The 24,276-nt window shown below is 36.8% G+C and overlaps 2 protein-coding genes across 5 annotated transcripts in view; both read right to left on the reverse strand.

The window, feature by feature from the left end:
• Positions 1 to 10,304, reverse strand: part of BBS8 (tetratricopeptide repeat protein 8) — a 58,523-nt gene extending 48,219 nt beyond the window's left edge. For both annotated transcript variants that reach the window (XM_069820237.1, XM_069820236.1), the window contains exons 1-3: positions 10,098 to 10,304; positions 8,314 to 8,495; positions 1,495 to 1,789 (exon numbers count right to left, since the gene is read on the reverse strand). In XM_069820237.1, coding sequence (XP_069676338.1) covers positions 1,495 to 1,789; positions 8,314 to 8,495; positions 10,098 to 10,199 — 579 coding nt within the window. In that variant the 5' untranslated portion in view covers positions 10,200 to 10,304. The remainder of the gene's footprint in view (positions 1 to 1,494; positions 1,790 to 8,313; positions 8,496 to 10,097) is intronic.
• Positions 10,305 to 14,631: 4,327 nt separating this feature from the next.
• LOC138695894 (WD repeat-containing protein on Y chromosome-like) overlaps positions 14,632 to 24,276 on the reverse strand; it is a 52,230-nt gene continuing 42,585 nt past the window's right edge. For 2 of the 3 annotated variants that reach the window (XM_069820238.1, XM_069820239.1), the window contains 4 exons: positions 19,529 to 19,697; positions 16,088 to 16,291; positions 15,672 to 15,763; positions 14,632 to 15,022 (listed from right to left, as the gene is read on the reverse strand). In XM_069820238.1, coding sequence (XP_069676339.1) covers positions 14,782 to 15,022; positions 15,672 to 15,763; positions 16,088 to 16,291; positions 19,529 to 19,697 — 706 coding nt within the window. In that variant the 3' untranslated portion in view covers positions 14,632 to 14,781. The remainder of the gene's footprint in view (positions 15,023 to 15,671; positions 15,764 to 16,087; positions 16,292 to 19,528; positions 19,698 to 24,276) is intronic. The other variant, XM_069820240.1, reaches the window with a different exon arrangement.

Raw genomic sequence — 24,276 nt, forward strand, 5'->3', positions numbered from 1 at the left:
AGACAATAAGGGTCTCGTAGGTTACCACTAGCCCAGCCAGCTACCCCTTGTTAGCTGGAAGCGAGTGGATAAACAAAGTCATAAAATTTATATTATTTTAATGTACCGAAGTACATATGATATTTCCATGCAGATATTCTGCGTCATCATCATCATCATCTCCGTTCCATTACTTTTTCATCGTATGATGACGCAGAATATCTGCATGGAAATATCATATGTACTTCGGTACATTAAAATAATATACATGATATGCGTAAATCACTTCGTGATTTAAGACGGCGCTTATTCCGTCGGATCCCGGCCAACTAGTCACTCATATCGAGTGCACCTCAGCACATGTGTGGACTTCGGTCCTGCGTTCATAGACATCTATGACGTAGTGCAGAGGGCGGCCACTAGAGGGAACCCAAGAGTTGGAGCTTAATCTGAGACGATTCTAACCGGCGTCGGAGTTGTATCCGGTGTGGCTTAGTGGATAAAGCATCAGCACGTAGAGCTGAAAACCCGGGTTCAAATCCCGGCGCCGGAGAGAATTTTTCTCCGTTCCATTACTCTTTCATCATAAAATTTAACCTGTCTGATGGGTCCAAGGCTTCTGTGATCGTGAAATTATATTCGACACATGATAGGGTTAGTAGGATTATTCTCTTCACTTCAATCAGTTGTTCTGTTTCAAGAGACATGACACCTGAACGTAAAAATTAATGTTGAAAACTGTAAATTACAGTACTGCATAACTGTAGATCTAGAATAAAATTGCATGGCACAGATCTGTATTTTTCTTTTTGGGTCGTATCTACTGTAGTTTAAAGTTGCAAAGAATCTACTGTAGTACAGTAGACTGTATTTAAGTAATACATTTCATTTAAAGCGTGAAGGGATACATAATGCATATTATAAATTTACCGTATTTGCTCGCGTAATCTGCGCTCCCGCGTATTTTGCGCTCCCGCGTATTTTGCGCACCCTAATTTTTAAGGGATTATTTTGAACTTTATTTTTGCTCATGTATTTTGCGCACACATTTTACGTACATATTTTTTTCAGTGTAGTAGGGATTTTCCTTCCTTACAGTCCATCGTAGGTCATTCACCAGCAACTGAAGTACCTGCTTCAGAAAGAAACCCCAAAGTCCCGCTACTTTAACAATGCTTGTCCTTGGTAGAGACAAGTTACCGGTATAGAAAATTAACCCTACCGTAAATACTTACCTATACATATACTAATTGAGATAAACTCAGAACAGGACCTCTTATTTGAAAAATCCGCATATTTTACGCACCCCAATTTTTCAGTGGCCAAAATTAATTAAAAAGTGCGCAAATTACGCGAGCAAATACGGTACTGTTAGACTGGGGAGCCTACCTCCTAATAAAGGACACCTCCCAGATGTGGACAGATTGTTACGTCCCTTCGATGTCCGTAAATGAGAGGTTTCACTGTAATTTAACCAACTAAATATGTTATGTTCCTATTTTTAATTAAACTTACATGTCTGATATCATTTTCATGGTAGAATATATACTCAAACAAAGGTTTTGCAACTGTTCCTTGAGCAGCATATTTTCCAAGATTAAGACGTGAAAGCTGTATGAACGGACCATCAGGCTCCGTTAACATAGAAGCTGTTCCCAGGCGTATACTTCGAGCGGACTGAGATGTTATAGGACGAGCTGTCCTGGCTGTTCGAGGTGTCCGTAAGGCCTGTTCCATTGTCCCAGGACGACTTGACTGAGTCGCTGGACGAACAACTCCACTAAGAGGGCGTCCCGTTTGTGTTCTGGGCCTGTGTAGTAGCACCAAATAACAAGAAAGAAGTCATCAGAATTTTGCAGGATGATTATCAGAACAGAATATGAATTACACAAAGCTATTTTTATGGTGGGGCCAGTCAGAGCTGATCTCTGACAGAAGTAAACATAGGCAGTGATTGACTCATTATGCCAATTTGTTTTGTACCCTGTCATGCTCTCAGAGCCAAGGTACACCACAAATTTTACTTAATGACAATGTTCGAGCTCACACTGCCAGATAAACAAGGGACGAGTTCCAAAAGTTTCGCTTGGAAACTCTACACTCCACTTACAGCCCAGACTTATCTCCATGCCACTTCCATATTTTCATGCATTCTTTGAAATACCTGAAAAATTTCCTTCCTACAAATTCTAGTACAGACTCTTGTAATGCCTCACTTTGACTATTGTGATGTTTTATACAGTGACCTAGTCGTATGGTCCCAGGACAACGACATGCAGATAAACCAAAACAAGACGAAAATAATGAAGTTTCGAAAAGGAGGAAAATTATCCTCAAAGGACAAGTTTATCTGCGAAACTCAAACCCTCGAAATAGTAAAATATTTCAAATATCTAGGGGTGACCCTGCAAGTAACCGGATTCACGTTCACCAGGCATATTGAGGATAGAACAGTCGCGGCAATCAAGGCCACAATGGGGATACGAAACCTCAAGTCCCTGTCACTCGGAACCTCAATTGCATTGTTCAAACTCAAAGTCGCACCAGTAGCATCATATGCCATTGAGATAATATGGACGTACCTGAGCTACTAAAACCTGAAAACTTTGGACAGGGCTAAGTCCAGATATATAAAAAGAACACTCTGCATCTCCAAGTTCGCTCCAACCCGACTCGTGTACAAGTTGGCAGGAACAACGTCCTTCATAGAAGATTTAATGGCCACCTACAACCTGACACCAACCCCAGCCAGTACGAAGTTTTTTGACGAACGACGACAGAAAGCCGCAGAAATTGACCCTGCATTTTTCCGCACCCCAGCGATGAACAACGAGGAATGGAAAGCAGCCAACTTCGAGCTACGTCACCATTACACAAGGGGAGCAATCCATGGTTTTCACTACCGCATCTGTACTAGAAAAGGTTTTCACCAGGTGACCAGTGATTGTGCGTGTATAATCTGTGGACTGCATTGCCCGCTATATTACCTCTTTGAGTGCTCACTAAGAACATTGCCGCTGTCATATTAAGCTAAAGATGAATGACAAAGAACTGTGTACGACATACTCACAATGCTCGATATACACAATGTGTTTATTAAATCTATTAAAAAAATTATACAGCGACCTAAGTGCTGAACTTCGTCAAAAGCTTTAACGTGTACATAATGTCTGCGTCCGATTTATTTTCAATATCCGCAGACATGATCATATATCGGAATATTTTCTACGACTCTCCTGGCTCCGCTTGCAAGATCGACGTTTAGTACATTCTCTTTGCCTGCTATATCGAATTATACATGATTCCACACTCAACTACCTTGCCTCTCGGTTTATTCTCCTAGCTTCACATCATAATCGTAATACACGTTCACAGCACAATCTGTTGCTATCAATACCACGTCATCAGACATCTCTGTACTCAAGTTCTTTCTCAATAGCCATGGCCCACTCATGGAATTCGCTGCCGCTGGAAATCAGGGGTAGTCTTAGTCCTCAGTTGTTTAAAATTAGGCTGTTTAGAAATATTTTAAATGCACAGAATTAGTTTTTTAGGTATAATTTTAATTTATTATTATTATTATTATTATTATTATTATTATTATTATTATTTTACACAATCATTACATTATTTTTCCATTAACACTAATATCTAGGTAAATGTCTTTGTCTCAATGTAACCCGTGCTTTGCTGATCATACTAATTGTACTATTCCTTTAGTTGTGAGATTATATTCATATGTATTAATTATTTTCTTTTTAAGTTAATATTTGTATACTAGAATGTAGTTTCCTTTTGTGATTATGTATTCACTCTCTTTTTTTATTATATTTATTTTTTATTATTATTATTTTTAAGTAATACTGATTGTGTAAATGAATTTAATCTCTCTTTTTTATTTTATTATTTTTTTAAGTTAATATTTGTATACCGGTATGTATTTTTCTGTATGTGATTTGATCCTGGTTGAGTGGAAGAGAAGGTCTGATGGCCTTAACTCTGCCAGGGGAAAATAAAACTATTATTATTTTTGGAGATTTGAAGAAGAGCTTGAAGAGAACCACACTTCCATCAAACGAAGTGGTGCAAAATGTTGTTCAACATTGATTCACATTTAGGCCACAGGGATTCTATGAAGCCAGTATCCATTACCTGGTGTTACACCCTGGTGAATATTAAGCAGTAAGCTTAACTTTTCTCTTTTCTTTAGCGATGGCCAGGTTTCATTTGAATGACATATCATACTATACACACCTTATACAAAATACACTATGTAGCAAAGCCACATGGCGAAACTTGCCATGCATCTTAATCATTCAGCCAGTCTTTGAAAGATGGTTAGACAGATCTCTAATTTAGAAAATATATATATTGGATAATAAACTTAAGCAAAAATTGTTGGCAACAAAAATGACATCCTGGAGAAGAGTGGCAAATACCCATGGTATTAAAAATGCAGAATTAAATAATTCGATAACAATGAATGCAAGTTCAACAGAAATGAAAACAAAATTCTGAAAAGGTTTGGCATTGTACTAAGAATGTAAGATGAACAGTGACTGAGGGGTATAATGATCTGGTCACCTTAGGGAAGAAGAAGGGAAGGCCAGATTCTGAATGGAGATGACTTATACAAAACACAATGCATCTTAATTCCATAGAGACAGAAGAACGCCTATTACTGACAATGAATAGCAGCAATCAGTGAATCACTACAAACACGTTGATGAAAAGTAGTGCACAATTATACAATTAATTGAATGCTAAATAATACTAATATTTAATATTAGAAATACCGTATATTCTGGACAGTAACTACTATACTAAAAGCCAGGTTATGAACCGACTAAACAGGAAGTAGTTCGCAGGGCGAGAGGAAAGTGCGGGTTAGAGGGGTAGCCTGTGCACCAATGACACGTTGAGTGTGGCGGGGCGGAGGGGGGGAAAGAGAACGGAGCTTTTCATTGGACCTCGTGTGAAAATGTCGTCTGCTAACGAAAATCTGGCAACGGAATCACGGAGACAGTGTAGCCAAACTTCCCAGTTCATTTGCAGTACCACATGCATTACGAGTCGCATTTCGTACCAGCGTCATTAGCTCGTGCTTTCTTAAAAACTTACTTACTTACAAATGGCTTTTAAGGAACCCGAAGGTTCATTGCCGCCTTCACATAAGCCCGCCATCGGTCCCTATCCTGTGCAAGATTAATCCAGTCTCTATCATCATACCCCACCTCCCTCAAATCCATTTTAATATTATCCTCCCATCTACGTCTCGGCCTCCCTAAAGGTCTTTTTCCCTCCGGTCTCCCAACTAACACTCTATATGCATTTCTGGATCGCCCATATGTGCTACATGCCCTGCCCATCTCAAACGTCTGGATTTAATGTTCCTAATTATGTCAGGTGAAGAATACAATGCGTGCAGTTCTGTGTTGTGTAACTTTCTTAAAAACAGTAATTTTAATTACTAATATTGTTGATAGTGTTATCGAGAACTATAGGCAGTAGTTATTTTAAACATATCGGTGACAAATGCTGAACACGCTTTGAATATCGCGCCACTATGTGGCAATGGAGCTCAGAAAGAGAGCAACAGAACATTGCTTCTGGTTTAGTCAGTTCATAACCTGGCTTTTAGTATAATAAGAAAGGTTTGTAACTAAGTGCATAATACCCAGTCTTGCCATAAATACTGTTACAAACTAATTAATTGAAAACTCGGAAACGGTTTGAAATATTTTAATGATCTTTTACTTACATGTTTTTGACGCACATAGCACTAATCAGTTTTCAAAATGACCACCTTTTGCACTCACACAGGCTCTAAGTCTTTCTGGCCATTCATCTATTGCAGCACGCATAGTCTCCATTGGGAAATCCACCACTGCTGCCAACAACGAACGCTTCAAACTTTCAATTGTGGGGTGCCTCTTCTTACAGACGATGCCCTCAAGGACTGACAACAGTTTGTAGTCCAAGGGATTGAGGTCCGGGCTGCTAGACGGCCAGTCTGCGGTAGAAATGAAGTCAGGCACATGTCGCTCAAGCCACTCTTGCGTTGACCTCGCCTTATGGGCTGGAGCAGAATCCTGCTGGAAACTCCAATTTTGATTCCGGAACAATGTCTGGTTTAAGTCTTTTAGAATAGGGTCCAATACCGTGTTTTCATACACTTTTGCGCTGGTTTTAACCCCCTTTTCACAAAAATGCAACTGGGTGGCTCCAGAATAACTCACCCCCCACCAAACCATAACTGAGGAGGGATGATGGCCCCTCTGAACTTTCGGAGCTTTTTCACGGGCTTCCCGAGAGCAAGATGCATACACCCTATCATTTTGGCGGTTGAAACTCTCTTCAATGGTGAAAATTTTCTCATCGGTGAAGAGAATTCTTCGGTGTCCATTGTAGACGTAACGCTGCAGCAGGCGTCTGCATTTCAGCACCCTCAGCTTCTTCTACCGAGCATCGAGGTAATGTCCGGTACTTCGGCGATAAGCTCTAAGTCCAAGGTCCTCACTAAGCAACCTGGACATTGATCTTTGCGACATGTTGAGCTCCCGCGCCATGACTGAATGCTTCCGGACAGGATTTCGGCGTATCCGAGCCGCCACTGCCTTCTGCGCCGCTGCGGTCCGTACAGTTCGAGGCCGACCCTCCCTTAGGCGATCCTTAACAGACCCGGTTTCAGTGAATCCCTGGATGATCCGGTGAGCAAACATTCGACTAATCTTTAGTCTTTTTAAGGTCTGGAAAATTTCACTAGCAGATTTTCCAACCTTATGCAACGCTATTACAGCGACACGATTTTCGTAGTCTCCCCATTCCATGCTTAAAACTGCTGGTATGTGCTTCTTCTGTCACTGACGAACTTACAATGAACCAGGGTGGCAGTTAACGCAAGGGTGGTTTATTACCCCTAAAACTGGTTGTACAGTGTGAGTCAGAAGTTTGTAACAGTATTTATGGCAAAACTGGGTACATGCAAAGGGTAAAGGAGAAAAAACAGGGACTGCCACAGAACAGCATTATTGAGAAAATTAAGTACCGGTATTCCTGGTTTTTAACCAGTGCATGAAATGTTTAACATTAACTGATAAGGACATTTCTAATTTTAATCCTTTTACGACTGGACAGTTCTATAGTCCCAGTTGCCACCAACAGAATGCGCTTTACACCATAAAATCGCTAAAAATTGACATTTGCTGTTTTTTTCCCCCCTTACTTTGTGTATGAAAATGCTGTTTGCAGCAAATGACGAGGAACTTCTCGTATTTCGATGTTGGCATCAATGGCAGTGTTGTTTGTCAGAGGATGTAGAAATTGAAATCAAATGATATCCTGCATGAAATGAGTTTGCTACAGAAATGTGTCGAGGATTGATAATGATAATGAACTTCTGTAGAAGGTGTTTTCCACAGATGAGTGCACCTTTCTTGCCTCTGGGATCATCTGGTGTAGGCATGGGGATTGAAAAATTCGCGTGCAGTAAGGGAGCTTGAACGAGAGTCATAAAATACATTTCTGGTGGGGCCTTACACTGTGAACAGTGACTGACCCATTTTTTTTCATAGAGAGAACTATAAATGAAGATATTTATTTGGACATGCTGCAGAATTATGCCTTCCCTCAGATAGGCCTATCTGAAGGATATTTCTTTCAACAAAATGAAGCTCCCCTTCATTATGCAGCACATAGCCTATAAGGGATCACTTTGGAAAATTGCTTCCCTGCACGTTGGATTGGAAGAGGTGAACCTATAGCATGCCTCCCAAATCCCCAGATCCAACCCTGTATATTTCTTTTATAGAGGATGCTTAAAAAACTTGTCCACAGAACCTCTGTGGCAGATTTAGAGGATATGTATCGGAGGAGGCTAGCTACTTATGAAAATGTCACTCTGGAAATCCTGGAAAACACCTTCCAAGAAACTGAATACTGCCTAGAAGTTTACAATGCTACAAAAGGTGTACATTTATTTCATATGTCATTTGCTGCAAATGGCATTTCAATAAATGTATTATTCACCAAGTTACAAAACTTTCTTTGTAACAGTTTTTGTCCCAAACACTCAGAATTATTACATTAATTTATTCCCATTACAGTTTCAATAATGTTGACAATGAGGTTGTGATGGAGGTCACGAAGCAGGAGAAAAGTTATTTTTACCAGAAAAGTTCGTCTCTTAAATTGGAATACCCAAATAGAAGGAATGAAGGTACCTATTAAGAACAACAAGATAAATTCATTTGATAAACAAAATTAAAATAGATAAATATTTTTTCGAAAATATATAACCTACAGTATATGTAACAAAATTATATAGGTCTATACCTAAAGCCTTGATTTGCTCCTCCCTGTGCAGTTGCTGGTGTTCGAAGAGAAGTGCCTGGCCTTGCAACCTGTGCAATTGTGTCATTATCCATTAACGCCTCTGCAATTCCTTCTTCTTCAGCCTCAATGTCATCTACATATACTTGTTCTGTAAGAGCTTTCATTTTCAGAGTCCATATTGCCTAAAAAATAAAACGGTTATTTTAACAAAGTTCGTCCAAAAAATTTACAATAACAGTAACAACTATTACACTTAATCTTAAAAACATTAGAAAACAACATCTTAAAAAACTGGGTGTTATGAAGATGACACATACATTCCTAATACGTTTCATACAATTCGATATAAATCAGTTCCTTTATCACGTTGCCAATGATAATACCTACCATTTATTTAGTCAATGTCCTTCAACTATTATTCAAAAGTCACAACTGAAAAAAATCATTTAATATGCATCCTAATTAAAAGATCAACTTCAAGTTTTCTTGATTGCACAAAAAAAAGGCAATCTTTATCCGGTACCGTTTCGGAATATCCCCCCCCCCCATCTTGTTAGAGCTGTTAGAATTCGTAATACTGGAATACACCCCCTCCCATCTTGTTAGAGCATTAGAACTAGTAATGCTGATTAATTTTTGAACACAGTAACTTAATAAATAGTTGCAACTATTAGACCTGACGGTCAGATAGCCACATATCCTCTATCTTAATTAACAAAAAATTATTTTGAATAAAGGAGATACAACAACGTTTGAAATCACAGATCATTTAAAATGTCCCAGTAAGGCAGTAAGCTGCACGCATTGATCGACAGTTGAATTGGAGTCGAAACTCTTTTGGTCTCTTGCTATCTATGGACATATTAAATAACTAAAGCAACATCCTATGTTCCATCTAGGAATGGCCCAATAGAACAATATTGGTTGACGGGGATGATTACATTTGAGACACACTTATATTTAAAAAAAAACTGGTACCGGTAGTTTGGTTATTGATGAAAATAATCGATTATCAGGTTAAACCGACAAGCAAAAATACCCGGTTATTAACTGGTTAACCTAATGAAAATAACCGGTTATTTTGCCTACTGAAATGGCGTTGAGCAGGAACCAGTTGAGAACTGTATTTTGTGTATCAGCTAAACAATATAAAGGTAATTGCACCGATACTGTGGGCTAAATGTCATGCCTGCCACGCAATGCAAGAAGTATTCAGAGTTTCGTAACAATATTGTACATGACATAACCACACTTAAAAAAAAAAACAATGAGCAGCAAGTGGCGTTGTTTAATAACCTTCACTGTTAGTTTAGAATTTGATGCAGGCCTACATTTCCTTGTCAATCTAAAAAGTGGGCAGAAAAGTTGGTCAATATAGAGCATCCACCAGCCACTGAACGAATATTGCACACTTTTATCACTGCCAATGTGGCGCTATAAACCAATTTTCAATACTTTCATCACAACTACAACACATTATTCAAATCCGACCTATGAAGAAACTAGCACACGGGTAGTTCAGGTGATTGTAATGTATTTTTGACTATCATGGCTCAATGAAGTATACCACCTTTAAATATTAAACTTCGACTCATAAATTCAACAATATTCACTTACAAAATCACCTGAAATTTTCCGTGCGTTGGTTTGGTCAAAAGGTTAAATACGTACAACTGGTTTGGCTATGATTATTCAATATAAACGCCCTTTATTTGAAAGATATAATTTGTAAATGTCGGTAGGTCCTATATATTTGCCTTTCAAAATCTGTAAAACACACGTACTTGATCGTATGGATTCTTTTCTAATAATTCTGAACACACAGATGCACAATCTTCGTATTTTCGCCGACGATACAAACTAAGTGCAGTATAAAATGGATCCATTTCATTTATGTTTTCACTCAGATTTTGCAAAATAATCAATACCGCCAAGCAATTCTACAAAAACATCCTTCATATTTGTTATTAATGTGCACCCAACAGTACAGCTAACTGAACACTACGTAAAGTCGCCAAATAGTATTTCGAAAGTCCCTAGATTCCTTATTATCCCATGTAATCGTAATCAGGGTTATTAGCAATAAAGTTTTATTTTCATCGCTAGACGGAGCTAAAAAGATGCTAAATCACTATTTAAGTAACATGATAGTCAAAATAGTCATCGAAAAACAGTAAAAGTCGCCAGATTTCGCGATTAAATCTCTATATTGCTGGTCAAACTGTACTAAATGTCGGAAATTGAATTCACATATAAATTTCCGGTTTCATGTAAATAGTTCACTGTGACATCTATCGACACAACGTGCAACTTCTTGTGCAGTGTAATCAAATAGCAAATGGGGAAAAAGGGGGGGGGGATATTCAAACCGCTTATTGTTGAATGACCAAGTGATGGCTGCTGGGAGGGAGATCACGCCTTACCCCTCCACCTTGCTTTTGTATTAAGAGGTTGACTCGCGAGTCAAGAAATGCAAGCCACTGGTAGAAAATATTAAGTGTTTTATTTAACGACGCTCGCAACTTACTTGCAAATGGCTTTTAAGGAACCCGAAGGTTCATTGCCGCCCTCACATAAGCCCGCCATCGGTCCCTATCCTGTGCAAGATTAATCCAGTCTCTATCATCATACCCCACCTCCCTCAAATCCATTTTAATATTATCCTCCCATCTACGTCTCGGCCTCCCTAAAGGTCTTTTTCCCTCCACTCTCCCAACTAACACTCTATATGCATTTCTGGATTCGCCCATACGTGCTACATGCCCTGCCCATGTCAAACATCTGGATTTTAAGTTCCTAATTATGTCAGATGAAGAATACAATGCGTGCAGTTCTGTGTTGTGTAACTTTCTCCATTCTCCTGTAACTTCATCCCGCTTAGCCCCAAATATTTTCCTAAGCACCTTATTCTCAAACACCCTTAACCTATGTTCCTCTCTCAGAGTGAGAGTCCAAGTTTCACAACCATACAGAACAACCGGTAATATAACTTTTATAAATTCTAACTTTCAGATTTTTGGACACCAGACTGGATGATAAGAGCTTCTCAACCGAATAATAACATGCATTTCCCATATTTATTCTGCGTTTAATTTCCTCCCGAGTGTCATTTATATGTGTTACTGTTGCTCCAAGATATTTGAATTTTTCCACCTCTTCGAAGGATAAATCTCCAATTTTTATATTTCCATTTCGCACAATATTCTGGTCACGAGACATAATCATATACTTCGTCTTTTCGGGATTTACTTCCAAACCGATAGCTTTACTTGCTTCAAGTAAAATTTCCGTGTTTTCTCTAATCGTTTGTGTATTTTCTCCTAACATATTCACGTCATCTGCATAGACAAGAAGCTGATGTAACCCGTTCAATTCCAAGCCCTGCCTGTTATCCTGAACTTTCCTAATGGCATACTCTAGAGCGAAGTTAAAAAGTAAAGGTGATAGTGCATCTCCCTGCTTTAGCCCGCAGTGAACTGGAAAAGCATCAGATAGAAACTGGCCTATACGGACTCTGCTGTAAGTTTCACTGAGACACATTTTAATAAATCAAACTAGTTTCTTGGGAATACCAAATTCAATAAGAATTATCATATAATACTTCCCTCTTAACCGAGTCATATGCCTTTTTGAAATCTATGAATAACTGATGTACTGTACCCTTATACTCCCATTTTTTCTCCATTATCTGTCAAATACAAAAAAATCTGATCAATAGTCGATCTATTACGCCGAAAACCGCACTGATGATCCCCAATAATTTCATCTACGTACGGAGTTAATCTTCTCAAAAGAATATTGGACAAAATTTTGTACGACGTCAACAAAAGTGATATTCCTCGAAAGTTACCACAGTTGGTTTTGTCCCCCTTTTTTGAAAATAGGTACAATTATGGACTCCTTCCATACGACGCTCGCAACTGCCGAGGTTATATCAGCGTTGCCTGTGTGCTGAAATTTTGTCCCGCAGGAGTTCCTTTACATGCCAATAAATCTACTGACATGAGCCTGTCGCACTTAAGCACACTTAAATGCCATCGACCTGGCCCGGGATCGAACCCGCAACCTCGGGCATAGAAGGCCAGCACTATACCAACTGCGCCAACCAAGCCGACACTGGTAGAGATATTATACTAAACTTATACTGTGGTAAAACGTTTTTTTTCTTCCGAATGGCGAGTACTTAACAATTTGTCATTCATCCACAATAAAAAGTATTTGAACACCTATTATATGTATTACTACTGTTATTATCACTGGACAGTGTATTTTCTGTTCCCACACAGCAACAAGACATCACATCGCTTGGCATATGAAAGGAATACAGCAAAGAGTTCAATGGTCTAATGTTCAGTATTGGGACCAAAAATCCACTGTCTGATTATCACTATTCTCTATTCTGTAATTATATTGTTGAGTGGATTAAATGCACAAATATATTATATAAGCTACTGATTTCTATAATAAATAATTGTACGAGTAACAGATATAGTTTTGCAATTTATAACAGATCCTACGAGTATTCCAATGATGTAATGTAGGGTAACCAGAAATTTCTTAACAAAAAAGAGTACCTACCTATGTTATGCCTCAGTAAAGGGAAATCAACGAGCCAAGGCCCGCTCCCACTTAGCGGAATCAAATGGAACAGAATTTCTCTTCACAATGTATTTAAATGGAAGATAGCAGAAAGCAGCATGTCGAATCGAATCAAATAGAACAGGATTCAGGAGCTAGAATATTTATTCCACTGCCGGAACAGAATTTATTGTTTAGGATATTTTCGTATGTTCTCGACAAGCCTTTATGAAAAAACAAATGAACCGTTTTTGGTAGCATAATTTCTTAATTGGAAGTTTTTGCTGAAATAGTATGTATACAAAAAATTATACATCTTGATTACACAACTTTTAACACTATATCACTTCGGAATATATATTATATGTCTTTCTTGTGTTAAATTTTACTGTACCTGGTTAACATGTTTCGGCCTGCAATTGGCCTTCTTCAGAACTGGTTGTTGCTGGTATTGGCGCCTTTTGTTTTGTTTCCTGTGGGGGTGTGTTTGTGTAGTGTAATGTGGATTCAAAGAATGTGTGTGTTCTGAAATTGAGTTGTGTGTTGAGAATTTCATTTGGGTGTGTTTTTTTGTGTGTCTGTATATTTCGTATTGTTCTAGTATGTTTAGTTTCTGGCTTTTTGGTTGGTTGTGCAGAACACATCACAAATGCTAACCACACCTATAGAGACATCAACACAGACATGGAAATTCTACACATCCAACCAAAAAGCTAGAACACATCACAAATGCTAACCACACCTACAGAGACATCAACACAGACATGGAAATTCTACACATCCAACCAGAAAGCCAGAAAATAAACACACTAGAACAATACGAAATATAAAGACACACAAAAACACATCCAAATGAAATTCTCAACACACAACTCAATTTCAGAACACACTCTTTGACTCTGCATTACACTACACAAACACACTCCCACAGGAAACAAAACAAAAGGCGCCAAGACCAGCAACAACCAGTTCTGAAGAAGGCCAATAGCAGGCCGAAACATGTTAACCAGGTATGGTCAAATATTTTAACACGAGATAGACATATAATAGATATTCCGAAAAAATTACAATTCAATAATATGAACGAAGAAAAATTAAAAGAATCTGTTCAAGAATATTCATTATTGTATGACAAAACACAAAAGTACTACTATAATAATTATTCCCGTAATAATGCTTGAAGCGAAATAAGTAAATTAATAGAAAGAAACATTGGGTAAAAATTAAAATCCAAAGAAGCACTAAAGAACGAGATTTTGCTTCACCTCTCAGAATATATACAGACAAATAAAGTGAAAATTCTCCATGTATCCAGTGTTTTATTTTTTTTGTTTTGGATATTTATTTCTTCTCTTTCCGCCTCTCCACATAAGGTTAACTGTGCTAAAGCAATTATGCGATCCATTTATCTGTATATGCTTCGGTTCGATTCCACTAGAAATCTATTATTCAACCCGTTCACTGACTTAAGAATATTGTGGGTGTGGTGCAATCTATAAAATCCAGGGAAATGACTTCATTTCCTTCTTGACTTTTTTTAAGATGAACTCACATGTGAGATCCTGCCATGAGCTCACTGATAATTTCTTGGAAGAAGTGGTTAGTGCTGACGCTGCAAAATGAAACCTTCTATATTTGAAGACTTCCCTCAAAGAAGGTTGTATATCATGTACTTTTTCATATGATATACAACCTTCTTTGAGGGAGGTCTTCATTTAAAAAATGTTCTCTGTATTTGTTGTTTCATCAATTCAGTAATTTATTTATTTAATACCAGTATATAAACAAATAATATATAATGTAAATATATTTCATGCATCTATTCTGAAGAAGAAAATTCGATCATAGAAATTCATATTACAATTTTAATATAAATATACAAAAAAAAAACTATTTTCTGTTGTCTTTGCTTTTTCTTTCTAGTGTAGAAGGCCGTCCTATACTCGTGGCAGGAGATTTCCTGGTATATCTACTTCTTGTTTCTGTTGGAGAAGATCCTCCGTCATTTCTTAGAGTCATTCTAGTTTTTGGTATATTCCTGCCACTTGAAGTAGGAGATCCTTTTTGTTTGGAGACAGAGAAATTTGAAGTTTTGGCTTGCAGAGATTTTGAAGCCTTTGATAATTTTCCTCTGTAACGTTACCAATCATGAATGTATTAATAACACATACAGTACATGTCCAGAAATACATATAGAGTGTTAGTTGGTAAACCGGAAGGATAAAGACCTTTAGGGAGGCCGAGACGTAGATGGGAGGATAATATTAAAATGGATTTGAAGGATGTGGGATATGATAATAAAGAGTGGATTAATCTTGCACAGGATAGGGACCAATGGTGGGCTTATGTGAGGGCGGCAACGGTCCCTATCCTGTGCAAGATTAATCCACTCTTTATCATCATATTCCGCATCCCTCAAATCCATTTTAATATTATCCTCCCATTATCATGGTGCGGCGGCATTTTCGAACTGGGTTCATAAGAATGCACTTACACTGTGTATGCATAAATCCCCTGACCGATCAGGTCCAAGTGAGGAAACAGTCAATCATGTGAGACATGTCTTTCAACGTAGCCCCTGAAGTCAACCAGGACATGGATCTAGTGACGATCGACCATTTCTCACCTGGCCTCATCGATCACCAGACTTAACTCCCTTGAATTTTTTCCTGTAGGGTTTTGTTAAAGACACTTGTATGTGTCGCGCTTGCCCCAAAACTTATAGGAACTGCGCGATTACATTATTACATTTACAACATATGTTTTATTTCCATACTTACTTCACGATCTGACTTTCTACAATGTATTTTGGAGTTGGTGGTATCTCAATATCTTCCAGTTCATAAGTTTTTAGGTGACAATATACTGGTATCTGAAAATGGGAGAATGTGAATTAATTTCTAACATAGGGATACCAAACATCCCAATTTTGGTGGAACAGTACTGATTTTGAAACCTTTGTCCCATGTCCCTCCTAGATGTACCGCTTTCTGATGATGCTTCGAATCCTGTTTGCGATGATTACCTGATCAGGTTTTTTAATAGGTTTTCCCGAACCATAAGGCAAACATGAGGTAATACATGACAGATTCTGGGTCCCATCTCGCTATTATCAATTACACCTCCCAATAATAGGCCCACAGCATCGTTAAACAACCATTAAAAATATATATTCCCCATTTTAATATTTACTCACATAAGGCAGAGAGCTGTCGAGTTCAGGAAGTATTATAGGACCAAGAGTTCTACTTGGGAGTTTGAAATTTTTTCCAAGTATGGGAGACGTGGCTCGGTTACCATATGTTCCTCGTACAAGTATTTTCCTTGGAATATCCCGAATTATTTCAGATTGCTCAGGTTTGGCCAATGATGTTCTAGGAACTATACCTCCATTCAGCACCTAGTGAAATTGCAAAGAAGAAGGTATAATTACAAGCAAAAAAAAAGAGAGAAATAGTTCATATTAACCCATTAATGCCCAGCGTATGATAAAACATACGCGGTGGGAAATAAACTCGAAACATCATACCAGCAACAGAAACGAAAACAGAGCGTTCAAAAATGCTTGAATCTTAAACCACATCCATGTACTGCCAACATGGAAAAAATCGTGAATTTAAATTCAAAGGGAAATGTATGAAAAAATATTTCCCACTGCGTATGTTTTATCATACACTGGGCATTAATGGGTTAATAAACGAGACTAAAATTCAATTGACCTCTTCGAAGTAAATTGATTGTTATCAGTTATAAGCAGCCAAATGTTCATAACTTGGAGTGCAAGACGGCGAATGATTTTATTGTTAAGTCTAGGTACCTAGGTATTGGACCAACATCAACATATTCATAACTAATTCTGTGGAACATTATTACGTACTACTGAATAATTGTGTTAATTTTGTTCCTTAAGGAGTTAGGTACAGCTTACAGCAGTAACATTTTTGGAAATATTCAACATTTTTTTTTCCTTCATTACTGTATTTTGTACAATAATGAAAATTGGTATGTGTAAAACACTGTCCTTCTGCTATATGAAAAAAAAAAAAAATTACGATTTAAAAAAATTCAAAATATTGGCAGTTCACTGTGCAGTGATGAAGTATTTCCATCATAACTCAAAAACTTGTTAACTTTTTCATGTTCTCTCGCTTTTATTTTACTGTTGAAACTCATGTTTACAATATCATACTCTCTCAACTACATTCCTTAATAAATAATATTTTTTTTTATTTTGTGTTAGAAGAAAATACTGATATTTGACCATTTTTGTAAATGAATTTATTTTTTATCAGACAACTATCAAAGGTAGAGAAGTGATCTTGCATCATATTGTAGATATGACATGCATAAATACACACAAAAATTTTCATCATAGAATGTTGGATAGTTTTTGAGTTATGTGGGAAATGCTTCATCTCTACACAGTGAACTGAATTTTGAAAATAGATTTTTTTTTTTAAATCGTAAAAATATTTTTTTCATATAGCAGAAGGACAGTGTTTTACACATACTAATTTTCATTATTGTACAAGATACAGTAATGGAAGAAAAAATGTTGAATATTTCCAAAATTTTACTGATGTAAGCTGTACCTAACCCCTTAAGCGATTTAATATAATAAATTGTATATAACATGTACAATTTAAATAGCATCAGCTTCAGGTGTTAATTCTATCTGCTCTTAATTTCAGCAGAACTTGATGGCTGGATAATGAATATGTAATCAATTGTCATTTTGATATTTAGAATTATTGCAGATGTACGTATTTTTTGATTCGTAACTGCTATAAGTTGATTTTCTGGTAGAGTGCTTTTAAACAGTCGTATTGTAAATTCGGTCTAAATATGGCTATTGGTACCACCTGCTTTCTTGGTCTTTCTAAATTTTTTAATTCTGCAGGGAAACTTCAGTATATGGTTACCTCAATACCGGTACCAACAATTACGAGTATCTTAAAATACTAAAAAGAGCAGATTTGTCTGTGTTTGTCGAATGCGCATCAATCTTGATTACGAATATTCAGTGCTAATGATTTATTTTGTGTGCATAAGGTTGGAATTTTAAAGTAAGAGAGGAAGATAAGTAGCTGTATTTTCTGGGATGTATTATCAGCTATGTTTCTTTTTAAGCTTTTATTTCTCTCTCTAAAATGTAGTTTACACTGCAAGAAATGAGATTAGTATATTTCTTTGTTGTAAGAATGTTTCCTTTTGCCTAGTAGTCATTGAAAGTTTGTCTTTTTTTGTCTTCCAATTAGTTTCCTAATTTCTAAACTTTTTTATGGGATCACTTATTAAATATTATTGTTAGGATTGCAACTTTCGACCCTACCAATACCAGCCTTTTCTTCAGTATGTAGCGATTTTGAATGGTTCATTAACGTTTCTGTGATAAAATATCTTCGTTGACGAAAATTACACGCAAATTATGCAAGTCTAGTTTTTCAGGTAAAGCTCCCTATGAAGCAGACTTGAATATATATTATTTTAATGTACCGAAGTACATATGATATATCCATGCAGATATTCTGCGTCATCATACGATGAAAGAGTAATGGAACGGAGAGAATTTTTCTCCGTTCCATTACTCTTTCATCGTATGATGACGCAGAATATCTGCATGGATATATCATATGTACTTCGGTACATTAAAATAATATATATGATATGCGTAAATCACTTCGTGATTTAAGACGGCGCTTATTCCGTTGGATCCCGGCCAACTAGTCACTCATAACGAGTGCACCTCAGCACATGTGTGGACTTCAGTCCTACGTTCATAGACCTCTATGACGTAGTGCAGAGGGTGGCCACTAGAGGGAACCCAAGAGTTGGAACTTAAAACTGAAACGATTCTGTCCGATGCCAGGGTGGTATCCGGTGTGGCTTAGTGGATAAAGCATCAGCACGTAGAGCTGAAAACCCGGGCTCAAATCCAGGCGCTGGAGAGAATTTTTCTCCGTTCCATTACTCTTTCCATCAGACTTGAATAATTTCAAGAGAGAAATTGTTCCGGAGCCGGGTATCGATCCCAGGACCTCTAGTAGAACATACCAGCGATCTGCCAACTGAGCTACCAAGGAATTCCACCCAACACCATCTCAATTTTTCCCCTTATATCCACACAACTCGAGTGATCTGACAAGATGCCAGAGACCCACACTGAGTGCACACAAACTCTGTGTGACTTGGAATTGTGGTTCCAGAGGTTCAGGGATCGATACCTGGCCCTGGAACGAATTTTTCCTTGAAATTATTCAAGTCTGCTTCACAGGGAGCTTTACCTGAAAAACTAGACTTGCATAATATGTACGTTACTGCAGGTACGTTAACAGAAAACCACAATTCCAAGTCACACAGAATTTGTGTGCACTTGATGTGGGTCTCTGGCGTCTTGTCAGCTCACTTGAGTTGTGTGGATATAAGGAAAAAAAATTGAGACGGTGTCAGGTGGAGTTCCTGGGTAGCTCAGTTGGTAAAGTGCTAGTACGTTCAACCAGAGATCCTGGGATCGATACCCAACCCCGGAACAGTTTTTTCCCTTGAAATTATACATGCAAAGTAGTTCGTAAAAATATTTGGAGGTACTACTAATAATATAAGAGGAACTAATTATCAGTAGTTTTTTAATACGTACCTTCCTTGTTGTTGAAGACATCACTCTCTTGATATCTGGAGGAAAGCGAAATTTGAGACCAACAGGCTCTTTATCAGGCCTGAGGTTAAGCCACGGTAATTCGGTTCCCAATGTTCCTAGGTACCTTCCACCAAGTGACCACAATCTTACTGTTGTGTCAGAACTGCAACTGTTGAAAAGCATATAAAATGCAAGAGTTGTCCCCACACTTTTTATACAGTAAGCTTAGTGAAAGCTGAACAATCGGAGCAGCAGAAAAACAGCAGGTTGCTCTTGTGTGTATCACCAAACTAATAGAGATTGTAAAAGAACTGAAATCGAAATTTATAAAAGAAAATGGTTTCAAGGTGTTCACAGAATGACATGAAACAATGCCGGTAATTAAGTTGATATGAAGACATTATTTCAAAAACAGCCCTTGTCAAAAATGTCGATTTTTCAGGAGAACATAAAACAACCCCCAGCCCATGTAAATTATAACATCGAAATAAAAAAAAAATAGACTCTTTCTTCACGATATAAGAATCAGATATATGATAAACACATATAAGTTTTTACATATTAGAGACCTATAATTAATTATTGAATGTGGGAGAGTGTGACATGGGCTATTTTTGTATTAAAATAATACAAATGAAGATCGTAATAATATTAATTTAATATTTAATATTGTATTGTAATATCAGTAAATTGTCAGGAAATCACAACACTTATTAATAATTTTTTTCTCCACTGCTATTTATTATTGGACCCTTCAATATCTACAACATGTGTATTGGTAGTTTCCGTTTCTGAAACAGGTTGGAGACTTTCAAAGAACCGGAGACTTTCTGGAGATAATAGTCCATACAGTTTTTTCAGGTCCTCTAATTTTTATTGCTTGATCTTCAAGGGTTCATTGTAAAGAGTGGCAAACGTTAGTTTTTGAAGAATTGATACCCTTGGAACCGCCTTGGGGCGATTAGTGTGTTTATCTCTGGAGTCAGTAGGAGATTTCTGATAGTTCAGCAATTATGCCTGTACAGTAGGAAGACGCTCTCTTATTATCTCATGCAAACTCATAAACGCATTGCAACAAACAGGCACATCTTTGGATATACCATCTGAACTTATTCTCACCTTATAATGCAAGCTGCTACATATTTCCCTATGTGATTAGTATTTTATTTTCCCTCTACATTAATTTTCTTAATAAAATCTTCCTTTCTGCCATTTCGTTTTCTTTTCTGAAAATTTAATCCACTTCCATCATTACTAGCCATGATGTACAGTAGCGGCAAAAAAAAAAAAAAAAAAAAAAAAAAAAAAAAAAAAAAAACCGGACCGGCCCTTGTAGCTCATTTCAGACCCTTGTTCACTCCAGAGCACTATAGACTGGTAAGTAAGACTTTTGTGGTTCGAATCCTGCCTGGGAAGGAAACTTTTTTTGTTCCTTATTTCGATTGCAGTGATATTTTACTACTTAATTAACTTATTAATTCCCAAAACATGAATTTTACTAGCAATCGAAAAGTATTGGAAATAATTTGAATAAGGAACAAAAAAAAAAGTTTCCTTCCCAGGCAGAATTCGAACCACGAAAGTCTTAGTTACAAATCTACCGTTTTCTGGAGTGAACAAGGCTATGAAATAAGCTACAAAGGTCGGTCCGGTTTTTTTTGCCACTACTGTACAAGAGACTAAAATGGAATGCTCAATGACTTCATTGTTGCAATATGAAACATTTCAATATTTATTCAGTTTAACACAATGCTGCCAATAATTATTATATAATGCATAATGTACCTAATCAATTCAGTGCTGAAAACATTTAACAAAAGAACAACCCATGTCAGCTGACAAGGGCAATTTTTGTACGAAAGCAGAATGACATGGGCTGTTTTTGTAGAATCGGTGTTTTTTCTTATGGCTACTGCACCTGACACAGATCGTTTTTGGCTTTTAAACACATTTCAGATTGTGGCAAAAATGCGCCTTCACGTGATGGTGCTCTTAACTCATTTTCGTTAAAAAATGACAAGGGCTGTTTTTGTAATAATGTCTTCATATGTACTTAATCAAGGTGACTTGTAATTGAGGGGTAACTACTCTGCAATAACAAGGTATGTGTAAGAAGTGGGTTTTTTGCGGTAAGTAAAAGTAACATTGTTTTCATTAACAAAGAAAGACCTTTGCAAATCTGCGTTTTTGAATTAGTATTATTGAGAGTTTACATGTATAAGTCTCATGTATTATTCGTCAACATCGCGTTATCGAATTTGTTATTTTGATACATTAATAGTAAAGTACTCCGATTTACCCTGTTATTGCAGACATAAGATACAACTTGCCTTGTTATTGCAGAGTACCCCTCAATTACTTAAGTTCACAATAGTTAGGTTTAATAGAAATAGGTTTACTTGTAAGTTAGGTTTACTTTTGCTTACAGTAGGCGTCATTTATAGCATAGTCTTTATTTACAGTTCTAGGTTTATTGCATTTATTTATTTAATTTTACGTTTATTTTATGTATGTTATTTTATGCTGTAATTATGTAATTTTATTGCTGGTAATTATTGTACTTTATTGTTGTAATTGTTATTGTACATTATATATCACTGCCACCGGGTGTATACTCAAGTGCAGTGCTAATAAATGAAGGACTCCCTACCTCGTAGCTCCATTTTTACAAAGTTGTGGAAAATAACAAAAAAACATTATAAAAATTCAAATTTTAACCGAGCTTCTTTTCTTTCTCAGTGTATGTCTTAGATACCTAGGAGTTCATTTTATCACTCACTCATTTATTACAATCAGCAATTTAGGGGGATAAAATATGAACACTACTCCCTTTTTGCAATAAAATTGGATATACAGTAATTAGCCACATTTTGCAATGAACACATATTTACTGTGAGAATATCATAAGCCACAACACGAGACATAGCATATATATATATATATATATATATATATATATATATATATATATATATATATAGACACACACACACACACTTATGTTTCGAGAAAAAATTGTTTTGAATGAAATATTTCATAGTGGTTTGGGGAAACCATTGATTTAATTCCTAGTATGCTCAGTCAATTTAAGAGAGCAGTGTATTATGATAATAAATGACTGAAAGAATTTTATATTATTTCAATGTACCGAAGTACATATGATATTTCCATGCAGATATTCTGCGTCATAATACGATGAAAGAGTAATGGAATGGAGAAAAATTCTCTCCGGCGCTGGGATTTGAACCCGGGTTTTCAGCTCTACGTGCTGATGCTTTATCCACTAAGCCACACCGGATACAACCCCGACGTCGGACAGAATTGTCTCTGATTGAGTTCCAACTCTTGAAGTGATTTAAGACGGCGCTTATTCCGTCGGATCCCGGCCAACTAGTCACAACGAGTGCACCTCAGCACATGTGTGGACCTCGGTCCTATGTTCATAGACATCTATGACGTAGTGCAGAGGGCGGCCACTAGAGGGAACCCAAGAGTTGGAACTCAATCAGAGACAATTCTGTCCGATGTCGGGGTTGTATCCGGTGTGGCTTAGTGGATAAAGCATCAGCACGTAGAGCTGAAAACCCGGGTTCAAATCCTGGCGCCGGAGAGAATTTTTCTCCGTTCCATTACTCTTTCATCGAAAGAATTTTAGTTTTAACCTTTCAATGTGCAGAAATTTGATCCAAACAAATGTAACATTTTAAAACTCCTTTTTAGAAAGAAAAGTTACATTTGTTCAGATGAAATTTCTGCACATTTGAAGGACAAAACTAAAATTCTTTCAATTACGTATTATTATAATACACTGTTCTCTTACATTGACTAAGCATATTGGGAATTAAATCAATAGCTTTTCAACGCTATGGAATGTTTCATATAAAACAATTTTTATCTCGAAAAGGAAGACAAACGAGCAAAATTGTACTCCCTCCGTTCCAAAATATGGTATAGTAATGAATAAAACAAGTTTGATTAACTATCAGACAGTGCAGTAGTGAATGTTTCTAATCTTCTGTAGTGCATCAAACTATAATATTTAAATAGTTCATTATGAACAGAAATCAAATGGGCACCTGCTGTGGTGTTCCTGTTGCAGAAAACGTAACACCAACCAGTCAATTTTGAATAGAACATCTAAGGCACAAAAGTCGTACAGAAACGGGTTCTAATTTATTGCAGTTTTTATGTTAATTTGCCTCTCTCAAAACAACGTTTGTTTTTTCTTTTATTAATTTGACATCACACAGAATGAAATGTACTTTATTTTTATATTTTTATTGTGTAAATTTATCAAACAAATAAGTATCTAGAATAGACGTGGACATTTAAAGAGATGCGCCGTACTACTCTGATTGCTGCAACACGCATCACCTGTTAACGTAATACTCAGTGGTGGATCGTGTGAAGTATTCAAACACGGAAAGTTAAGCAATTAAGCAGGACAAAAAGATACACAGTTTCTACAAATGTTATTTTTCTTAATAATGACAATGAAAGAAAACAAATTTTCCAAAACAAATGCAAACTATTTTACAAAAAGCTAAAAACATAACTGTATTTCTAATTTAAACAATTATTGTAAAAACCTTATAAAATCACATAAAACGTACAACAGTTAAAATGTAATGCCATAATCTGAACCTATTTGTTCTGAAAAGGCATCAATCACTAATTTGTATCACTAGAAAATAAAATTAAGGAACTTATGAAAAACAGATTCTTAACAAAATATCAAGCACATTACT

Source organism: Periplaneta americana, chromosome 3, assembly GCF_040183065.1.
Source record: "Periplaneta americana isolate PAMFEO1 chromosome 3, P.americana_PAMFEO1_priV1, whole genome shotgun sequence".
In the NCBI taxonomy this organism is placed as follows: Eukaryota; Metazoa; Arthropoda; class Insecta; order Blattodea; family Blattidae; genus Periplaneta; species Periplaneta americana.